The 22,962-nt window shown below is 42.3% G+C and overlaps 1 protein-coding gene across 1 annotated transcript in view; it reads left to right on the forward strand.

The window, feature by feature from the left end:
• The window catches only part of TENM1 (teneurin transmembrane protein 1), a 711,536-nt gene that overhangs the window by 375,817 nt on the left and 312,757 nt on the right, over nucleotides 1-22,962 (forward strand). The window contains exon 7 of the mRNA XM_081125839.1: nucleotides 15,191-15,431. Within this exon, the coding sequence (XP_080981965.1) occupies nucleotides 15,191-15,431 (241 nt within the window). The remainder of the gene's footprint in view (nucleotides 1-15,190; nucleotides 15,432-22,962) is intronic.

Raw genomic sequence — 22,962 nt, forward strand, 5'->3', positions numbered from 1 at the left:
TAAATCAGCACTAGCATGTCTATTGTTTTTGGTTCCATTTCTTATTTTAGTATTTGCTTCTGTCCCGTAGCCTTTCTCAGATACCATTCACTAAGCCAGCAATGAACTCTGATCCCTTTCAGTGGGGCCATTTCCTTTCCCTCTGTATCTTTCAGCTTTTCTGTGAAACCTTACAGACTAGTCTGTTTCCTCTGTTTTAAGTCTGCCATTGTTTACTGTTCCCTGTTCTTTCAGTCAGTTGCATGTGTAAGTGATTAACCGCCCCCCCCCCATGTCAGCTCTATGACCTTCTTCTCTGATGACCATCCACCATTCCTTGTGGTAATTTTTTACACCAACACATATGTTAGGGGAAAGGTAGAAAGGGTTGAATGGCAGATCGATGTCAGTAACCTTTGGAATGAGTTTAGTCAATAAAAAGTAGATAAATGAATCTTTTTGCTCTTGTTAGTCCAACCTATAGTGTATTTTGTGAAAGACATATGATGCTGACCACTTGGTGTAAAGGTGGAAAGTGATTCTGACCTTGGGTAAAGGCATGTTCATCAGAAACGCCACCCCTGGTTGACCATGTGATCTTGGGCAAATAACAAATTCCCCATGCTTCATGTTCCTCATCTTAAATTTAAATGTGTTTATGACCTGTACCAGCAACTGTAGAATCACAATAACTTACCACATCTTATAATGGGAATGGTATATAAACTGAATGATATTTATACCTCTCTCTGTGTCAGAGAACCAAGAATAATTAAATGCAGTAGAAAACCATTTACTCAGAATGCCTGAGACCTGATCTGTTCTAGATTAATTATATCAGTTTTTAGATATCGCAATTCCAAATGAGCATAACAATTTTGAAAGGACTGTCAGCTCATAAATTATGCCATATAGTGTGGGATGTAAAATATAGCCAGAAGTAACTTTTAAAATCATCTGCATCCTAGAAAGTATGATGTAATATGGAATGTAAGACATGGTAGAAAATGAACAAGTTTTAAAAACATGAGTCTTAGAAAATGTTTATTTAGTGTTAGTTACAGGGTGGGGCAAAAGTAGGTTTACAGTTGCTTGTATAGAAAATAATACACAAATTAATAATAATACAAGAATACACCGTTTTGTGTATTCACAACTGTAGACCTACTTTTGCCCCAGCCTGTATCATCCAGATCAATTGAAGAATAAGTTGGTACTATAGACTGAATTGTGTCCCCCACACCCCCAAATTCATATGTTGAAGCTCTGACCCCTAATGTGATGGTATTTGGAGATGGTGTCTTTGGGAGGTACTTAGGTTTAGAAACGGTCATAAGGTCACGGCCCTTATGATGGGATTAGTGCCCTTATATGAAGAGGCACCAGAGAGCTAGCACCTTTTCTGTCCCCTGCCATGTGAGAAAACAAGAAGGTAGTCATCTGTAAGCCAAGAAGAGAGTCCCTGCCAGAAACTAAACATGCTGGAACCTTGATCTTGAACTTCTAGCCCCCAGAACTCTGAGAAAATTTCTGTTATTTAAGCTACACAGTCTATAGTATTTTGTTATGGCAGCCTGAGCTAACTAAGACAGATTTGGGTACTGAGAATGGGGTGCTGCTGTTGTAACAAATACAGCAGGGTAATGGGTAAACATTCTGGAACTGGGTAATGGGTAGAGGCTGGGAGAGTTTTGAGGTGCATGCTAGAAATATGGATGTTAAGGGCAATTCAGATGAGGTCTCGGATGGAAATGAAGAATATATTCTTGGAAACCGTAGGAAAAGCAATCCGGTAAAAACTTGACTGAACTGTGCTCTAGTGTTTTGTAGAAAGTAGAACTTGGAAGTAATGAAATTAGATATTTAGCTGAGGATATTTCTAAGCAAAGTATTGAAGGAGAAGTTTGGTTCCTCCTGGCTGCTTATAGTAAAATGCAAAAGGAGAGAAATGAACTGAAGGATAATTGTTCAGCAAAAAGGAACCTGAACTTCTGAAGATGTAGGAAATTCTCGGGCTATTCATACTGTAAAAAATCAGAAAGCTTGTTCTAAAGAGAGCACTACAGGTGTGGCTTAACAACCATTCAATAGAGGGCTTATGGGATTCTACAAGCAGAAACACTGCCAGCTTGAACCAAAAGGGGATGGAGATGGAATGAAATGAAGGAAGGCTGTCAAACTTGAATTTGAAAGAACAGGATGATATACAGTTCAGCTGCTCTTGAAAAAGAGGGGAAAATGACTCTGAAGGCAGTTCGGAGATCATCAGGGCCACCTCCTTGGTTTCTACAGGCTAGATGGCCTCTGACAGGAGCCTTCTGGGTGGGACCACCTGGCAGAGCCATGGGAGTGACAGTGCCACTGCAGTGGTCCTGGGAGGTGGGACATCAAGCCAAAGAGGATTATTTTCAACCCTTAAAATCTAATGAAAATTGCCTTGCTAGGTTTTGGACTTGTTGAGGACCCATCACCCTTTCCTTCCTTCTGATGTCTCTTCTTTAGATTGGGAATGTTGACCCTCTGCCTGTCCCACTGCTGTATTTTGGAAGCACATAATTGTAGGGTTCCCAGCTAGAGAGGACTTTGGCCTCAGGATGAATTGTACCTATAGTCTCACCCAAATCTGATTTATATGTCATTTAGATGAGAATTTAAACTTTAGAGTTGATGATGGAATGTATAAAGACTTTTGAGGCTCTTAGGATGGAATGAAGGTATTTTGCATGTGAGAAGGACATGAATTTTAGGGGCCAGGGACAGAATGCTATGGAATGAATTGCATCCCTTCAAGATTCATATGTTGAAGCCATAACCCTTAGCGGGAGGTATTTGGAGATGGGGCCTTTGAGAGATAATTAGATTTAGATGAAGTCGTGAGGGTGGGGAACCTCATTCTAGGATTAGTGCCATTCTCATCATTCTCCATTGTAACTCTAACCTGTATTAGAAAAGGAAAATCCCTACACATGATTCATAGTTTAAGGAAATCCCTTTTATTTTAATAGCATTTATTTGAACCCAATTTGGTACTCACCATAAGTAGAGACATGGTAACCAGAATGCCAGTTGTCGTATAAAATAATATTTTAGAGCCGTAGCATTTCATTAGTAAATATGGCTACGCTTCAATGTGCAAAAAGAAAAATAGCATAAATAAATCACTGAGTTGTCTTTTTAAAGCAAGCCCACTAAGCAATCTCTACTGATATTTTCAGAATCAACGTGGGATAAAATGATATACCAACTAAGTTAAAGACTGTTAACAAGGGTCATATAAATTATATAGGTACTACTGAAATGAGGATTTTTGTTACTGCCCGTTAAAAGGAAGCATTGAATGATGTATGCATGAGTTTATTTAATTGAGTTTACAAATAAAGTAACCCATTGTTTATTATAAGTAGTTGTTAAATCAGTAATTTAGTGACAGGATTCTATCTTCATTGGTTGCAGTAAATGTGAGTGGCCAGTGTGATAGAAGCACGGTTGGTGTAGCTAGCTTAGAATCCCAGGAGAGATGGCTGAGTGGCAGCAACCAGAGTCAGTCAGTGCTATAGAACCCAAGGCCTTGGACTTCTCTAAGCCTCATCTTCTCCATCTCTAAAATGGGCATTATATATGACTTTAAAATACTGTAATGCATTTTCTTCAAGGAAGTGGAAATTATTCATCCCCCTCAGAAGACTTTTAACATTCCACATTCTTAGCAATAACAACAGATTTTCTTTCAAGTCCAGTTTTACAGCATAGAAGTCACGTAAGCAAGAAGGAACAGTAATGGAGTAGAGAAGGCCAAAATTAATAACATTAATAAGAAACAGCAAATGAAGCCGGTGACATACTCTATCTCCACAGCGAGTGTGCGTAGAATAATGTTGTGTTTTCAGGGCACCGATACAATTGATGAAAACTCTTTTAAGTCATTTGTGTCGTTTGCATTATCAGAATTCCCTAGCCCTGGCCGGTGTGGTTCAGCCGGTTAAGTATCATACTGTGCACATGAAGGTCTGTTCGAGTCCCCAGTCAGGGCACATACCCGGCTTGCGGTTCGATCCCCCTTCAGGGGTGTTTTCTCTCTCTCTCTCTTCTTTCCTCTCTCTCTAAAATCAATAAAAAACCAAAACATATTTTTTTAAAAATCCCTAATCAGCTAGGCCAGCCCCCAAATTAACCGTGTGTTTTAATGATGTATCCACAGCCACAGTCTCCATAACAACAAGACACTGTAAATGAATCAGTGAGAAGGCTGAAAGAGGCCTTAACAGCCGAGTGGCGATGCCTCTCCCCATCCTGAGCTGCTGCTCCCAAAGAGCAAATGGATGTGTTTTCCCTTTCTTCTTACCTCACAGATACTTATCTTAAGAGGCAAGAGAGAAAGAACTGGTAACAGCAGCAGCAGATGTGAATATATGTTAGTTTTCACTGACTTCTTTGCAAGAAAACTTTTCTTAATCTAAATTCGTGATAACAATTATTATAATAATTATACTGGTAACTAACATGAACTGAGTTTGCGGCATCTACCGGGCCCTAGGCTAAGTCCTTGGCCTGCAACCCTGGTCTGACGCCCTTGCTCTAGCATATAGCCATAAACTATAGGCTATCACTGATATGCAATGCTTTCATAAATGTTATGTGAATATACTATGTGGCAAGCCATCTTCCCTAAATCAGGTTGCTACATGGTTCCAAAACTGATCAAATATTAGCAGCTTATAATGTGGATATTGGTCTTGGTGCCAATCTGACAAAGTTCCTGTGTCTTTATTTACTATGAAAGCTATAATTAAAAGGCCCTGGCCGGGTAGTTCAGTGGGTTAGAGTGTCATCCCGATACGCCAGGGTTGCAGGTTCAAGTCCCCACTCAGGGCATGTACAAGAATCAGTCAATGAATGCATAAGCAAGTACAACGAATCGATGTTTCTCTCTCCCCCCACCCCTAAAATCAATACATTAAAAATTAAACAAAGAAAGCTGTACCTGGGGAAGATCATACTTTTAAGTGGCAGTCATAGTTTGTTCCATGGTATTTTGATATATATTATTTCAAAATCTCTCTGACTATTCCTGACACTTGAACCAGCTCCTTCCGTCGTAGGGTTTGATGTCCTTCAAGGGAATTCTTCGAAAGGCGGTTCGGCTTGCCGCTTGGCCCTGTGAATATTTGCGAAGGTCTTTGAGAGATGCAGAGGAAAGCTGCTTCCTAAATGCAAAGCACCCATGTTGTATTCATGAAAATGGTTTTTCTTCACGCCCTTTGCTCTCATGTCAGCGTCCTGAGGTGTTATTGCAATAGGTACTTTAGAAATGCATGCATCCCCCCAAATCGTTTCGTAGAGGGGGAAATGCAAGCGAACACATTCGGAGCGCTTCAAAATTGTGAACCAGCGTCTGTTGTGTGAAGTAAAGCGACTGAAAGCATAATATGAGAGCTAATCAATAAGGAGTGTTTGGTGTGGCTTGGAGGAAGAGGAAAGGGTAGAAGTCAACTGTCCTCAGATTGACTCATGACTTCAATAATAGCTTCTTAGAACTGTTGGGAAGGAAACAAGAAACCTGTGAAAATTGTAAAATGTTTGCTAACGATAATGGAGACGTTTAAGATAATCGAATATCTTGGAATCAGATCGACTTTTCTCTTAAGTTACCTACTAGAGGGCACCTGAATTTTATAGATTTTGGAGGGTTCAATAATCGATCATTCATTTTAATAATCCTATTTAGTGGTTATCGTGTGCCAGACTCTCTACTAAGTGTTTTTATACATATGACCTCATTTAATTCTCACCAAAATATTAAGAGATGCTTATCACCGTCCCCATTTTACAGATGAGGAAACAGAAGCTTGAAGATGTTTGATCGCTCAAAAGCAAACCGTGATTGAAGGCCAAATTGATCTGATCCAAATGTCTCTAACTCAGCCACTGTGTTCTTTGTGAGTGTCACACTGTACTTACTAAGCTGAACATGTTATGTGCAGCGAAGTCCTCTAAATAAGTAGATTAGTAGTAGAGAAAGTCTTCTATACTCGATTCGCCGTATTGAAAACGAACAAATGAAGCCAAGACACATTCCTTTTTGTCTTCTCCTCCTGAATACAAGGTGTTCCTTAATTAATTAGGTTTAATTCCTTCTCTTCTTTGGCTCCGTCATCATTTCCTTTGAGTGTTACAAGCGGGAATAGCGTATTAGTAAGATATGAGCCCCGCCTCAAAGAAGAGCATGCTTCAGCAGTGGGTCACACTTCACCTCTTATCCCCTCACATTTCTACACCTCGACTTGCAGCTGACTTTTCTCATTACCACTAGAAGGCCCTGTGGTAGGCTCCAGCCAGACTCGCCTGTGGAAATCTCCTAAGTGGGAATACATGGGAAACGCCTAGGCCCTGTGTTGTGCATGCAGATAAAGGGAAATTGCCATAGTGCCACCACAGCAAGAATTTGAAGCTCAGGGAGCTGGGTATGAAGCCTGCATAGGACTTCCTGAGGAACAGAATTATGCTTTACATAAGCTGTTTCCAAATGCTAATGGGGCTGCGAGTACAAAAGACAGCAATTTCATGGGACTGTGTTCTTTCACCCCGTCAGACATCTCACTCTGTGCGGACTAGCAAGGCCACCCGATCAAGGCTTGCCTTTGTGAAGCGCAGAAGAGGCGACATGGAGCCCTGTACACCTGCTCGTGTCCTAATTTTATTTACATCCTTTGCGGTGCTTGCTTGCTGTTGGCAAGTAAACCGAAGTAAAAGGAAACTTCGATCAAGTCCAGCTTTCCATCGCAACCATCCATGAAGCCAGATGACACTCTGCAGTTTGGTCTGGCGCAGACCCTACTATTAATACGTAGGAAGGAGCATCCATGCACTCATTCACTGATTTTAAGGACTACGAGAGGCCTCTTGGAAATCTGCTTCACATAAGCAATGCGTGTTTAATCCCCGGTCCCTCCCAGCATTTCACCTATCGCACATAAAATGTTTCCCGAGTACCATTTGGAAAAAGTTATTTAAATGCCCTTAACTAAGAATTAACTTGCTTAAGAGACTTTCTTCAAGGAAATTGTTATCATCACCACCTCTGAAATATTCTCTTACTTTCTAGAATTACCATTTGTATTTATCACTGCAATCTCATGCATTCATAGTTTCCTCAACACATACTCTCGATTTTTTTCTTCTTTTTATGCAGGCTGACTTTCTTCCCCTTGAGATGAGCTAATTTTTTAGTTTTCCTAAGGCATACAAATAGTAAATCTCAGCGGATGGGAGTGAGGAGGAACCTGTTTGAATTCACCAGTTGTTCAATCTGCTCTAACAGTCTATCAGTAGATTCCACTAATTTACTTGTTTTGATGGACATTTCGCTTGATCCACTAGCAGACACACCTATATCAATATATCAGTATATTTCCTAACTGAGCTGCCTTCTCATGACTTCATTGGCCATCTTCCAGTTAATGAAGTCTCAAGTGCAATCCATACGTAATTTGAGGCTACATGTGAAAAGACATCGTTACAAAAGAATTTGTCAGATAACTTTTTGGTATTCTGGGTGATGTTCATCTGGAATGGTGCATTTTGTTTGGGGAACCATAAAGACCTAGTTAAATTGGAGGGAGGCCAGGGAGATAAGCAGTAATGTAATTGAGGGAATGAATCAGATTTTGAAGGAAAAATAAAATGAGTTAAATATGCATAGCTTAGCATAATCAAAGTTTATAAGACTGACTTAGTAATAGGTCTTAATGTCGGCACCTCTCCAAAAAAAAAAAAAAAAAGCTCTATTTAACATCTCACTAAAATAACATGTTGAAAAACAGGAAAACGAAAATTTGTAATAATGAGGGAATTAATCAAGGAACATTTCAGGCAGAAAGCTTCAGATACAGGCTGTGCCCACGCAATGCCAAAACAGCTGGTAGGAATGTGAGGAATTCAATCCAATAAGATATTTAGCATCATAAAACACTCTCCCCCACCACACTCACTATAATTATTTCTTTTCTATAAAATAAACTTAAATGAATTCCAACTTTAAATTTTTGAATTTATTCAAATTAATTAAAGTTGCAAATAAACAAAATTATAAACTTGTATTGAATAAAACTATGGGTAAGCGTGAGGGAGATATAAAGATGATTCAGACCTAGGTCTTGATAGAAGGCAAGTAGATGCATTGCTTGAATGCAAGGGGGAAATAAAATTTACTCTTGCATTTGTATGTAACTGTCACTTCCCAGCTTATACCCCTTAGGAGACTCCCTCACTGACCCAGAGGATATCAGGCAGAAAGGCTGATGGCTGCCCGTAGTGTTCTACCATTAACCATCGAGATCACAATTCTCAATTTCTTTGGCCCCAACACATTTGAATAACATGTGCATGTGTAAAACACTCCTGTGAGAATACCAAGATTTTTCTCCCAACCCCCCATCTTTTTATTTTGGGGAGAAATAACCCAACTTTCATCACCCCCATGGTATGCATAGAATCATTTGACAGGCACGTGGGTATGGAAATCAGATATTCAGATGGTTTATAGAATCAGAATTGTCCCCAATTCCCAGCACGAGCCGTAACCCCACCCCTGTCTCTTCCATCCAGGAAAGCACATCCGAGCAGAGCTCAGTGAGAACGGCACTGTTAGAGGTACCTCAGTCATTCGCCAGTTTTAAAACAAATCATCTGTGAACGTCAGTCCTCTATCGTAGTAACAAGTGATCGCAGACGTTGGTGTGTTTGGATCCTGTATCTGAGAACCGCTGAACGGGAGCAGTGGGCCAACACATGGGTGACGTTTGAGAATCATATTGTTCTTGTTAATACTGTTGTGACAGTGCCACCTCTTTTCATTGTCCCAGATCGGGGCTGGGTACCTGTTCGGTGCCCAAGTACACGTGCTGGAGCTCCTCTCCCCTTCTCCACTGGGTGTCCATGGGTCCCCTTTGATTTTATTTATTTTTTTTTTTATTTTATTTTTTTAAATATATCTTTATTGATTTCAGAGAGAGGAAAGGAGAGGGAGAGAGAGAGAAACATCCATGATGAGAGTCACTGATCGGCTGCCTCCTGCAGGCCCCCTGCTGGGGATCGAGCCCACAACCCAGGCCTGTGCCCTGCCCGGGAATCGAACCCCGATCACCTGGATCCTAGGGAGACGCTCATCCGCTGAGCCACACCGGCTGGGCTCCCCTTTGATTTTAAAGTTGTGCTGGGACTGGAAGGAACTACTGGGTACAGAGGAACTTTCTCGCCAAAAGCCAGACAATGATGGTGAGATGGCGGTGTTAATAATCAGTACCTTTTTCTTCAGTCTTTATTTGACAATAAAAGGTTGGGGTGGAACAGCTAAAGCCTTCCCCGGCCTTCCCTAAATCTCCAGGCTTTGCTTTTATCCTCTAGGATCTTTCTTGTCGTTTGCTTTTTGTTTTTTATTCCTCTTTCTATAGCTTGCCCTCATTGTTTAACATCTGGTAGTTTGAAAACGATTTTTCTTAGAACTTTAGGCACAGTCATAATATTCCCTTGATTTGTGCTCCAGACATGGAGCTACGCTTTCATAAATAGCATTAGAATGACTTTCGTCCATTGCTTTTGAACAAATATAGGGCAAGCATTTATAATAGTCTAATAAAAATGAAGCTCTGAAAATGAAAACTTTGTAAAATTCCAGAATATTTATTATTAGCTAATATAGTAAATGACTCACTATCAATTAATTTATAACCATCTATTACCTACTTGCAAATAAATAATGAACTTGGGGATTGAAAATAATTGCAATACCTACACACTACTTTAGTTTGAGTATAAACTGAATATGAACTTTTAAGGATCATTACATTTTTATATTTCCTTTTTGACATACTTCACTGCCTAATAATAGAAGCCACAGCATCATTGTCAGCATAAGATAAAACAGGGCAATTATCTATTGCATGTTTCATGATACATAATGGGTGATAGAGTTTCCTTCGAAACCATAGTGAAAAAGGCCTTGGCCAACCACTAATTTTAATTGTTAATTAATACCATACATTAATATTTAGAATTTGACATTTAGAATTCCAAATGGAGCCGTAAAGTAGAGCTCTTTGCCATTCTACTTACAAAAATGAATAGGTGATACATTCTTCTTCTTTTTAACATTGCCAAACCACTGTGAAAACATAAACAAAGATGTGTCCATTCTGTATTTTCACAACCAAGACAACTAGGTAGTTTGAACATTTGCTTCAATAAATTAAGCACAATAGTATTTAGCCACAGTCCCCTCTTTTTTTTTCTTGGCTGTGAAATCCTAGCTTGCTCGTCTTAATCTATGTCAGAGGGTTGATTGAGTTAACAAACCAGCCATTTATTGGCACTGATACTGACCCCGATGCCTACGATCGGCTAATTGCACTGTGAAAAGCCAGCGCAGGGTACAGCACAGGTGGATTCCCCCTGCAGCAGAGACAGGGAGAAGTGGGCTGGGGGAGGGCTGTCCTGTGAATCCTTGATTCCTTCTTAGGCTTGTATGACCCGCCGGAGAACGAGACAAAAAGGATTAATGAGACCTAGAAAAAAGAAAGTTTAGACTTTCTGGAGGTGTAGCCTAGCACAGCCTTTGAAGATAAGTATCAGCTTACGGAGAGACTGAAGTGCAAATACGAGTTTCAGCGCAAACATGTCAAAAGAGTATAGGCCTTCGGTGTTGACCTTTATTTCGAGTGGCTGTAACGAAGCTCAGCCTAACCGACAACAATTAATAGAGTATATTCTCTTCCTCGCTGGCTTAGCGAGAGAGCCATTCAGAGTCCTCAAAGGGATGTACTTTGCAACCTCAGAGCCAGTGCATGGGATTGCAGGGCTCAGGAGCCGGGTAGGGTGCAGTTCTCCGGAACCAGATTGAAACCATGGAAAATGGAAAACATTGGCATCTACTGTGAGCCTTCCCGAGAGCTTCTGTGGTTCTTCTGCAGTCATCTGTTTTCATTGCAAATTCTTCTCTCTTTCTCCCTCCTCTGCCTCTTCTCTGTCGTCTGTGTCTTGCTCGCACACGTGCGCATACATACACACAAGCATCTCTTCGACATTAGCCACTTAATAGACTTTCTTTCTTTCTCAATACACTGGTTGACTTAACTAGTGAATCTACTTTTATTAGGGATATAGTAATATTGGTATGTTAACATTCAGGCAGTATTACTTTAGCCAGGAAAATGAAAAGGCATACTTGTTTACCCATTTCTTCTGAAAACCAATTTTCTTATATTCGTATTATTCGAGCCTCTGGTTAGAATTAGAAGGTTGAGAACAGATATGTCCATAGCGAGATACACTTAAGACTAAGCTGATGACCACTGAGCACTAACTATCCAGTTAGCAGAGATTAGCCATAGCAGCTCTGCCACACCTGCAGTGCCTTGGATTTGGAGGTACAATTTGGAGGAATATCTGTGCCTCCCCGGCCTCCACTCCCCAGGAGAGATTTTCGTACCAAGTTATTTCAGGACCTCAAAGCTGAAACGGGCTCCTATCCAAGTATATTATGTGAATTGGACCTTTCCACCTGAAAACTTTATTCACTTTCAGAAAGCTTCATAACCAGGCCTGGGTACCCACGTTTGCAGAACCACCGCACCCCCTTCCCCTTTGCGTCTCTCTCGGCGCCGAAGCCTGTGGCTGCCAGTTCCCCTTGGCAGGGGTGTTCTAGAGCTCCCGACGCCGAACCCTGATGTATTTTTCATCAGTGTTTAATGCTGGCAAATCCCATTTCACGGAGCCCAAGGATTAAATTACTTCATTTGGGAGGGAACGAGTGCATTCTCCATCTTTTTCCTGAGGTGAAAAAAGTCTGAAGCTGAGATGATTTGCATTTCATAAGGGCTTAAGGTCCGGATGTTTTCCACTCGGTGCAACAATCCAATATTGTGAGAGCTTTTAAAGACAATATTAACAAGTAGGGAAAGCTCTGCATATTTCAAATGAGGGAACAAAAATACACAATAAAATAGATACAAATCAAAACACACACATATATATAATCAAAATGACTCTACAAAGCAGTTTTACCTGTGGCAGAAATGGCGTAATATCTTATAATAATGCCAATGTACCTTTTGCTGAAGTCGAATTCTTATGTTTATTTTTTCATCATAATAAGTGAGTGGCAAAGATTTTGAGGAAATCCAGCAAGTGGTAAATCCAGATGATAAAGAGCGATTTTTTTGTTCTGAACAATTGTAATGAACAGAAGCTTTCTCTCTTCTGAACGGTTGTACTGAGAGAAGAAACATGACTGATTAGAATAATAGAAGGCATATATATCGTTAGGATGTGTTCTGAACCCGAGACCTAAAATTGATTGCTTCTTCTAACTCTGGACTCCCCCCCTTTGCTTCTCTTCTCTGTGTCATTAAGTGCACGGATTTAAATGGCAAATCTGTAGAGTGTCACTGCTGCTCTTTCATGCCTCGGAGGGGCGTGATCTTAAGCACCCTCTCCAGGGCTTCATTGTTCTTCCCCACGGAGCTGGGATAGATTTCACGGAAACCTCCAAGGGAGAGGCCTACTGCTCTGTGAACTATCAAATAGATATCCAATGGCTACGCCAGAATGAAAAAGCCGAAGGAACCGTGAGGGTGGCACTCTAGGCCCCACGCAGCAGTGAAACAAACACTCTTCTGCCAATAAAAGCTTTTAGGAACCTTACTCTGTACCTCCATGGGGCTCAATGTTATGTGGCACACAGGAAAGTAGATGATCTTGCTCTAAGAAACGTGGAGTCTATTTTGGAACCTAAGACAAAAACGGGATATTAGTGGGGTGCTGTAATATTGCAAGCTGTGGAGCCAAATTTATAAGAACGGTACACGTTAAATTCAGAGAAGAGAGTCATTTATTTTCTAGAATAGTGTATTGGAAAGAGTACTGGGCTGGGAATCATCAGACATAGGCAGGCAAATTCATACACGTGGAATGACCGAACAAGTCACTTCATTTCTCTGAGCCTTGGGTTCCTCATATATAAGATAGAGGAGGGAGGAGGGAGGGCTGAACCAGGTGACCCTTATGGTCATTTCCAGTCATGCTTCTACTACATTCGGTGAAGAAATAGCCACTGACATACTATGTTCAATAACGTTTTACATTAATTAATCTCAATTGTTAGGGGGGAAATATCGTATCCATTTTACAAATGAGGGGTTAAAGTTTCACTATGGCAGAGGCAGAACTCAAAAGCAAGTTTGCCACACCCCGAAATTGTGTGCTCTTTCTACTCTGCTGTGTTGCATAGCGTTGCACCACACTGCCTTTGCCCCTAAATTTAAGGAGCTATGACCTAAGAGGTAAGCACACTTATAAACAAATCACTGCAAAGCAAGGTGGTGTGTCATAAGTGAAAAATCCAGAAAATGTGGAGGATTCTGGGTCTCGAATCTTGAGGTGAAAAGAGAAATCATTACGGAGATCTGCAATATATAGTAAATAGAGCACTGGTCAGAGTCAAGACGTGTGAGTTCTAATCTAGACCATACCACTCACTTACCAAGTATCCCTGGACAAGCAGTTCTCTGGGTGTCAGTTTTCTCATCTGCAAAATGAGAGGATGTCCACGGCCCTTTGGGTTCCAGCATTCAATGCTGCTTTGATTCCCAAGGATGGAAAGCATGCTTCTGATTACGGTTATGAGGACAAGCCCAGGGGTTTAAAAAAATTAATGAGATGTTAAGTCCTTGCGATGATTTTTTAGTGGATATGGGATTTGGGCTGGGCCTGGAATAATGGAGGTGATTTGGAGAATTCATGAAGCATTTTAGTTCCTTTTAAATATACAAGGGTAGCTAACTATCTAAGGCAATTCTTTCTATAAAGTGGATCGTCTCCACTCCCTTCTCTATCTATCTTTTGTACAACTCCATTTTTCAGCTAGCAAGTTCATTTAAAGGAAGAGCCACCTATACTAGAAAACACAGTGAAGAATTTGTCATGCTCTTGGGGCACTAGTATTTTTAAATATGAAAACCATGCCAATGTGTTCAAAATTCAAGTTTAAAGTGGAAGGACTGAAAGAAGTGATTTTTCCCCCCTCTGTGATCAGCCACTGCAAAGTGTGTCTCCCACAAACCAGCTGAGCCCTTTGCTAGGCATCAAAAGCCTCTGGCATTTCTCTGCGTTTCAACTCTCAGTCATCTGGGAGGTAGGGCAAAGCCATTGCAGTCGGCAAAGTTTATCCAGAACGTGCTGGCGTGACAAGAAATCATTTGACATCTATTAGGTTTCTCCTGTGGAAGAGAGGTGGCTATCAGCTACAGTAGCGATTTCTTTTCAAAGGGGTTTAATTGGGGTATTTCTCATGGGCCAAATTCTAACTCACTGTCTTTACGGGTGCCTGCCAGGAAAACAGTGGGAAAATACCAAATAATAGCAACAACAGAAGTCTGAGGATCGCTGTCCCAGGCTGCGTCCTCTGCAAATAGGCAGAAAAACAACTGTGTCCCTGCGGCCTGTGCTGCTGTTAATAAGGCAGAGCTCCTAGAAAGGTGTGGCAGGGGGCTCGGGGTGCAGACTGTGCTTTGCGTCACCACGGAGATATATATAATAACCTGAGCACACCTTTTGGCCTGTTTTTACAAGTAGCGCTCTGATGAGGGGGGGCTGGCCGAGAGATTCGTGTCCTGCAGTTGAGTTACCCACTTGTGAGCCCCTTTTCTGAAGTACGGATTTGCTCCCGTGCAGGCAGCCTCGCACCCCCTTTTGAGGTGAGCCAGAAGGTGGCCTTAGAGTTTTATTGGAAGTGCTGAATGATTTCCCCTGCAATAAATCCGTGCCTTTCGCGGGTCTTTTCCTAAGTGAGACTTGCGCGGCTGATGGAAATCGGCTCACTTCTGTTCTGTAACTTCGCGTCTTGTTGATGATTTATTTGTTCAGGAGCAGAAACGATGACAAATTGTGCGAGGCGGCCTCATTTCCTTGGGAGCTGCAACGGCCCTGAAGAATTTACATGTAAATGCAACTGGGAACGTTTTACATTTCATGAGCATGTGCGCACGTGTTTTTGAAAGCCAAGTGACATTTTTTACGGATAGACTGAACTTAACTCTCCCCGCCCCTCCCGGGTTATGTGCTTCTGAGATCTGAAGTCCGACAGGCTGTGTTTTCCTGACTGCCAAGCGGGAGAGTAAGTCTCTATTTTGTGTGTTTTTTTTTCTCTCTCCGCTTTTAGACATGCAGAGCAGCCCGCACAACCAGTTCACCTTCAGACCCCTCCCGCCGCCACCTCCACCCCCGCATGCCTGCACCTGCGCCAGGAAGCCACCCCCCGCAGCTGACTCTCTCCAGAGGCGATCCATGACCACCCGCAGCCAGCCCAGCCCCGCCGCGCCGGCCCCTCCAACCAGCACACAGGATTCGGTTCATCTGCACAACAGCTGGGTCTTGAACAGCAACATACCATTGGAGACCAGGTACTTGAACGGTTATTGATCCGACTAAACTTCAGGATTAGCAGAGGATGATTCCGCTGAGCGCGGAAACTCATCTCGCCACAGGCGGCTGCAGAGACACCCGCTGGGCCACAGAGCTGCAGAGCCCCGCACGGGCCCAGATGCGCGCACGGCCCAGATGCGCGCACAGGCCCAGATGCGCGCACGGGCGCGCGTGATCCAGATCCAGGCGCGGCAGCAAACGCGAACCAAAGCAGATCCACGCGAAAAGATGAAACCACACATGCCTAAGTACCCCGCAGGCAGGCACCCCCCAAAAAACGCTGCTAAAAGGCAATCGCCCCTTGTTCTGAGAAACTGCAGTGTTACGGGAAAATCCAGCGATAGTGAGCATTTTATTTATTATAGGATTCTTTGAAAGAAAGAGTAAAGTTGCCTTTAAACATTTTAGGACGGGATTGTCTTCGTGAATTGGAAGTCCCTGTGCAGTTTTAAAAACTTGATTCTGCCTTTAGGGGGAATGAAGGTTTGGCCTTTTGAGCAAAGAAGTTTGCCTCTGTTTTTTCTGTCCCTTTATGTATTTAGGTTTCCAGATTCACTTCTCAAATCTTTGTCATGTGATTAAAATTCTACTCCTCCACAGCTCTAGGTCCCATGATCATAATATATTTTTAGCACTAGATGCCATTAACTGAGAAACTGTTCATCATTTCCAGTCGCTATCTTAAATCGAAAATTACAACTTTCTACTCACAGAGAAAAACACTACCTAATAAAACACAGTATTCTGTTATCCTATAAATTCAAGGACTTCCCCTAGTCTTCTATGTGCCCTATTTAGATCTACCACCAAAGCTTGTTCTAAACACGTTTGTATGTAAACAGTGGGTATGTCACCTCATAAGCAATTTCTGGTGTCAATCCTGATCCTTTGCTATCGCACTGTCTGGGAATTGGAATGGAAATGAGAGGACTAATAAACCCACATTATGAGGCTGGTTATTTTTTCCCTAAGCAGCATATTAAGTTAAATGCCAGGCATGGCATCACAGAATATGTCACCATCAACAAACCGAGAGCACTTTGGCCCAGATCCAGGAAACTCTATGCCATCCATCACTTACTAGATTACATAGTTTCATAACGTGATGTTTCTGCTATCTCCCAAGAGAAAATATAGCAGTCAGCACATAGGGTGAAGATAACCCAATTAGAACCGTGCTAGTGATAGGGCTTGTGGAGAGTTCTTTTTTATTTTTTAATTGAAGGCAGGGAGGCGAGTGAAGTGAGCAAAGCGGCGATTCACGTACAGTACAGTGGGACCTCGGTTTCCGAATGTGATCGGTTCTGGAAGCCCGTTGGAGCTTGGGGACGTTGGAAAACCGAGGGATCCGCAGCTGGCAGCCAGGCCTCGGGATCTTGCCCTCAGCGGAGGCCGCGGGGCACGTTCCACTTCCGAGGCGGGTTCGGGAACCGGAGCATTGCCGTCGGGGTTTTCGGCGCCCGGACCCGAAACGCTCGTCCACGGAGACGTTCGGAAACCGAGGCGCCGCTGTAGATCTTCAAGGAGTTTTCCCTAACAGTGGTGATTAGGCATTCTTCTTTTAATTCCTTTGCAAGGCTTAGTGACAGAGCTAAGGAAGCACTGGGAATCTGGCTAACTAGTAACCCTCACAAGCAAACACACTCCTTTCCTCCAAGAAGCCAAATATCAGGGAATCTGGGGGTGGGGTGGGGGATGGGCTCAGGCAAATGGAGAGAGAAAACTATCCTTATTTGAAATGTACATCTAGGCATGTTTGTACAACCTACACCCACGGACCTTCTGTATCTATGCAAGGAATGTATTAATTGCTCTCAGTTTCGTTTAAGACGCAGAGAAGAACATAAGTTTTCATGTGAGACTGAGCAGAGAGTACCTTTTTAGTATATTTGAAAATATCTTCGGCATCACGAAGATGAATTTAAAAAAAAACAATCTAGAAAACCTATCAGTCTGATCAGCTAGCGTTTTCCAAATGTGTCCTTTAAGATGTTCTCACGTGCACTCGATCAAAGGTAACTGTGGGTGCCCCTGACGCCTACTCTTGAGCTGTGTAACATAACCTCTCTGAGCCCCAGCTTCCTCCTCTGGAAAAATGAATATAAAAGTGCCTGTCTCAACAGGTTGTTAGGAAGATCAAGCTAGTGTAGCAGAAAGTGCTTCATATGTTGTAAAACACTAGACAAATCAAAGGAAATATCACTACCCCTACTAAGTGGCCACCAGCCTCTGCTTAAGTATCCCCATAGTAGGGAACTGATTCATTCCTAAGGCATTCCATGCCATCTCAACAGCTGCTGGAATGTTCTTATTGAACCAGAATCTCCCACCTCTTAACCTTCCCCATTTCTCCCAGATCTAGTTCTACGGTCTCACAGAATAGATAAAATCCCTCTCACACCTGAAGGCCCTTCAGTATTCCTGATTCTTCCTTTCTTTGAGCTAAATGTTTCTCCCCAGTTCCTTCAGCTGTTCCTCACATTAAGTGGTTTCAGATCCTTCATCCTGGCCTCTCCGCACGCTGGTCTCACGCTCCAGTGTGTCCAAATTGCTGCTGAAGTGTCATGGCCAAGGCTGAATGTCGGTGTGGGCTCTTAGTAGGCTCTTTGGTTGCAAGGAGCAGGGGTCATTCAGGATGCCTGGAGAAATTTGCAAACAGCTTTTTGGGAACCCGGGAAACTGTGGTCAATTCCCGCTGGAAGGTAAGGCCTATGGGTCTCTGGCACTAAGACGACTCGGCAATCCTTTGCATTTTTGCCCCTCTTGGTCTCTTTCTTTGTCCAGTAGTCTATCCTGAGCTTAATATTTCTTTTGTCTGCCGCATAGTTTCTACTTTGTCATAACAGCGTCCGGTTTCCACTGCATCTGCACCCCCTGGCACCCCTCCCTCCAGCCCTTCAACTAACTGCACGTTCCTCTGCTAACTGCCCGATTCTCTTGCTAGGCCTGGGTTTTGTAGGGAAGGGAAGATGATTTTCCTTTTATAGGTTCTCAGCTGAGACCACCCTATCATAAAAGCTGAACAGGGCTGATCCAGCAAAACTGAAATGGCCCCAGCCGCCACCTTAAATACCATCTTTACATAATGACAAAAGAGAGATGTTGGGGGTGGGGAGCAAGTTGTGGGAGGTTTTCAGGAAAAGCACAGGGAACAAGAGTAAGCTTGTTATTCCTTCTCCATTGTTAAGGGCACCCCCTGCACCGAAACGGTGTGGGTTCGGTCACCAGTCAGGGCACATACCTGTGTTTCTGGTTCAGTCCAGTCAGGGCTCCAGCGGGAGGCAACTGATCCATGTTTCTCTCTCACATCAATGTTTCTCTCTCTCTCTCTCTCTCTCTCTCTCTCTCTCTAAAAATGTCAATTTAAAAGAAGAGTCTCTAGAGATTGAGTCACCCTCTTCTTCCTGGTACAGAGAGGGAGACACCCTTACAAATGGAGATTTCCTTTATAAAAGTAAACGCCTCTGACGAAGGCTAACTCCTACTCAGTTTCCAGAGCTTCTCCCGTGTCTGCAGTTTCTTAAAAACAATCAGCCCCAAATAATAAATATGCCAGAGGCATATTTTGGGGTGGCTAATTCTGTTCCCCTTCATTTCAAAAACCTCGGAGAGGGAGCTGGATGAGCCCAGTTCATCTCTTTTAGGCTGCGTTTAAGTTTCTTGGCAAGCCCTGTCCGTTATTCCCTCTGTCAGCTGAGGCTAAGGGGACACAAAGGTCCTGGGATTAATAAAAGCACCAGCATGGTCATCTCTGGCCACCCCTTGAGCACATCTGAAGTGCCTTAGATGGAATGACTTAGATGAAGTGACTTAGGAATGGCCAGCAATCAGTTGTGTCCCTTGTCCTAACTGAATATTTCTGTTAACGCTGTCCACTTCGGTGTCAGCTTTTTTTGGTGGCCACGCACACCATTTGATACACATCGAGAATACACTTTAGATACACTTTTAACTGAACTCTTAAAACTTTTGAACAAGTTCTGAGGCTAAGCCACATTTTATTTAATCCATAATTATATAGTTGAAGCTATTTTAAACTGTGCGTTTGGGATGAGGGGGGAGTGCAGGTGGGAATGTGTTTAGAGGCTTGATTTTACCTCATTTGATTTCGCCTCGTTAGCCTGTGGAGACGTAACTGAATTCTAATTCTGCCACACAAAGTATTTGCATAGTACCGCTATCATAATTGTGTCTTCAGTAGGTGTGTTAGGTGTGCTTTCTTCATTTTTATGTGAGTCATTAACAAAAATGATACATAGGACAAGATCAAGGTCAGAGCTCTGGAGCCTTCCTGCGGGTTGACATTTTCCCATCGGGCAGCATTCTTTCACTCACATACAACCCACATTTTTCCAGCTCGTTCACAGGCATATCATGAGAGACCTTGTCAAATGCCTTGCTGATATCCAGGTACGGCGTACATACGTTTTTACGGATCTGCCAATCCAACCATGTCAAAAATAGAAATGAAATGAGATTTGTCTTACATGACTTGTTCTTAGAGAATTTATGCTGCCTTCTCATGGTTACTGCTTTTTTTTTTTTTCTTTTCCCCCTAAGTGCTTATAAATCATCCTTTTAATAGCCTAGTCTCGAATTTTACACTCAATCAACGTGATGTTTCTCGGTCTAGTCTAAGGAGCCCATGGGCTTCCTGTCCCTTTTGAAAACCAAAGTCAATATTTGCTGTCTCCTTTCTCCTGACGCATTTCGCTGTACCGCAGTCTTGAAACTTTAGCTACTATGACTAGGTAATCCAATCAACAAGACCTATCACCACTCTGAGGTATACTTTTAATTCATTTAGAACAGTTGAGTGCCTTCTTATGAGCACTTTGCCTATCTTAGGCTTCAATTTACGGTTATTGATCATTACTTTGACCCTTTTAAGTCAATGATCATTCTTTTTCACAAAGCAAGCTGGTCACTGAGAAAGCCTCCCTGATCTCCGGCATCCAATGGCATTGCGTGAGTTGCACATCTGTCCCATCCTTGCTCTTCTTGCTCTAAACATGCCTTAATAAAAACAGACCAAAACCTCTTCAGTCATTTGTAGCAGTTTTTTTCAAGCTTCAGGCTCACCTGGGGTAGTAGCCTTCACAGTTTACGTTCAGTATTATTTTTTATTGGTTTCAGGTGTACATGGTAGTGGTTAGACAATCATACTTTACAAAGTGGTCCCCCTGATATTTCTAGCACTCACCTTGCCCCATACATAGTTATCACAATATTATTGACTGTAGTCTCTATGCTGAATTTTATATCCCCACGACTATCCTGTAACCACCAATTCGTACTTTTCAATCCCTTCACCTTTTTCACCCGGTCCCCCAGCCCCCCTCCCCTCGGGCAACCCAGTCTGTTCTCTGTGTCTCTGAGTCTGTTTTCTGTTTTCTTTGCCCATGTATACTGCTCTTTAGATTCCACATATAAGTGAAATCATATGGTATTTGTCTTTGATGGACTGACTTATTTTACTTAGCATAATACCCTCTAGGTTCATCCATGCTGTCGCAAATGATAAGATTCAATTCTTTTTTATGGCCAAGTAATATCCCACTGTGTAAATGTTTGTACATGGTCTTTAGAAACCTAGATTGAATGGTGAGCACCCAGTACAGGCACACAGGTTTCAATAGGCAACGAACCTTCCCAACTTTTAATTCATCTCTTTTTTTAGAGTGTCTCAGGACATGGGATTATACCTACTTCGTGTTAGAGAACTTTCCTAAAGCCTATGGTTTTTGCTTTATAATGTACTTATGGGCTCTAAGCTAAGATGATTGTTTTATCTAAAGGTTTCTATTGCCTTCAACTTACCAGTGTCTCCTTTTTGAGTCAGTGAGAGAAACACGTCTCCTTATCATTTTCTCTACCTTCTGGGAGATGGAGTCGTCAACAAGGGAGGTTGGAGACTTGTCATATATTTGCCTTAAGTTAAGTGATATGTCCAGCAGATGTCTGTGTAGTTGCAATCACTCATGTTTACTACACTATTCTTAGGACACTTTTGTGGTCTGTGTTAGAAATGAGCATCCATTTCCTCCATCTTGCCAAAAGGCTTCTTGTAGGCTTCCTGATCCACCATCTGTTAGCTGTTTGACCTTGGGCATATTACTTGACATCACCATGCCTCAGTTTTCTCATCTTTAATGTAAGGGTGCTGGTAACACTCATAAGGCTGTTGGGAGAAGTAAATGAGTTAATGGTTGCAGTGTATTTAGTTTAGCCAGGCACATAGTAAGCACTTGATAGATGTTAGGATAATAATAGCAATAACAATACACAAGAAACAACTCCACTTTTTATCCCTTTCTAGTTCTATTGTCATCTAATTTTAGATGTCTCTACCCTTGTGTTCATGATTTCCCCCAAGTAAAAACATACATCATTTTGCTTCTCTCTTAGTGTGCTTTTAAATGGAACATTCTCTTTCACCAATGTATTAGTCTGTTTCGGCCCTTATAACCAAAATACCATTTACTGGGTGGTTTAAACAACAAACACTTATTTCTCACAGTTCTGGAGGCTGAGAAGTCCAAGATCAAGGTGCTGGCAAATTCAGTGTCTGAGAACCCGCTTCCTAATTCGTAGATAGCTGTCTTCTCCCTGTGTCCTCACGTGGCTGAATAGGAGTCTCCTTTATAAGGACACTAATCCCAATTATGAAAGCTCCACCCTCATGACCTAATCACCCCCCAAAGGCTACACTCCAAATATTTTCTCACTGGGAATTAGGTCTCATATGAATGGGGGTGGGGGAGATACAAATATTCAATTTATAACAACCAGCAAATTCCAGTTATTAGAACCATTCCCTCTCCTAGGTTTTGATGGCACAGATCTGTGAGGCTTTGTAAGATTGCCCTGTGATAATCCAGGACAGCTTTTAGATTGTTACCTGCTTTCTGTCATTCATAGAAACAATGCCCTGACTACCTAGTACATTCAGGGTCATGTCCTGCCCTGAGCCCTTTTTTACTCAGAGTTCAGCCTTTCCAGCTCCTCCTCCAAGACCTCTCTCTCAGCATTCCCAATGTCTGGATTATCTTTTTTAGGGTGGAGTGAGGGGAATGTCTTTCACAACCTGGAAAGTTGAGCACGTTGCCAAAGATGGAGATGGAGAGCCTGGGTGACGTGTTAAACATATATGCTTAAATAGCCTTGGACTAAGCTACCTATATGGTTGTGAACTTGGACACATTATTTAACTTCCATGGGCCTCTGTTTCTCCATCTGCTTTGTGAAGAAAATGACACACCCTACCTTGTGGGGTTGTTTTGAGAACTGAATGAGATAATAGATGTAAAATGTCTGCTCAGAGCTGGGCACATAGAAAATGTGCAATAAATATTATTATTTTCAACATAAGAGCCTGGCACTGCTCTGCTGTCAAGGATTGAGATTTAGAGTCACTAGAGTTCAGAGAGCGCATTAGCTTTAATCTGCTCTAATAACATCCAATATTCACATACACCTCCCAGCCTGTGGATTATTGAGCGCGCCCTG

Source organism: Miniopterus schreibersii (genome assembly GCF_964146895.1).
Source record: "Miniopterus schreibersii genome assembly, chromosome: X".
NCBI classification, from domain to species: Eukaryota; Metazoa; Chordata; class Mammalia; order Chiroptera; family Miniopteridae; genus Miniopterus; species Miniopterus schreibersii.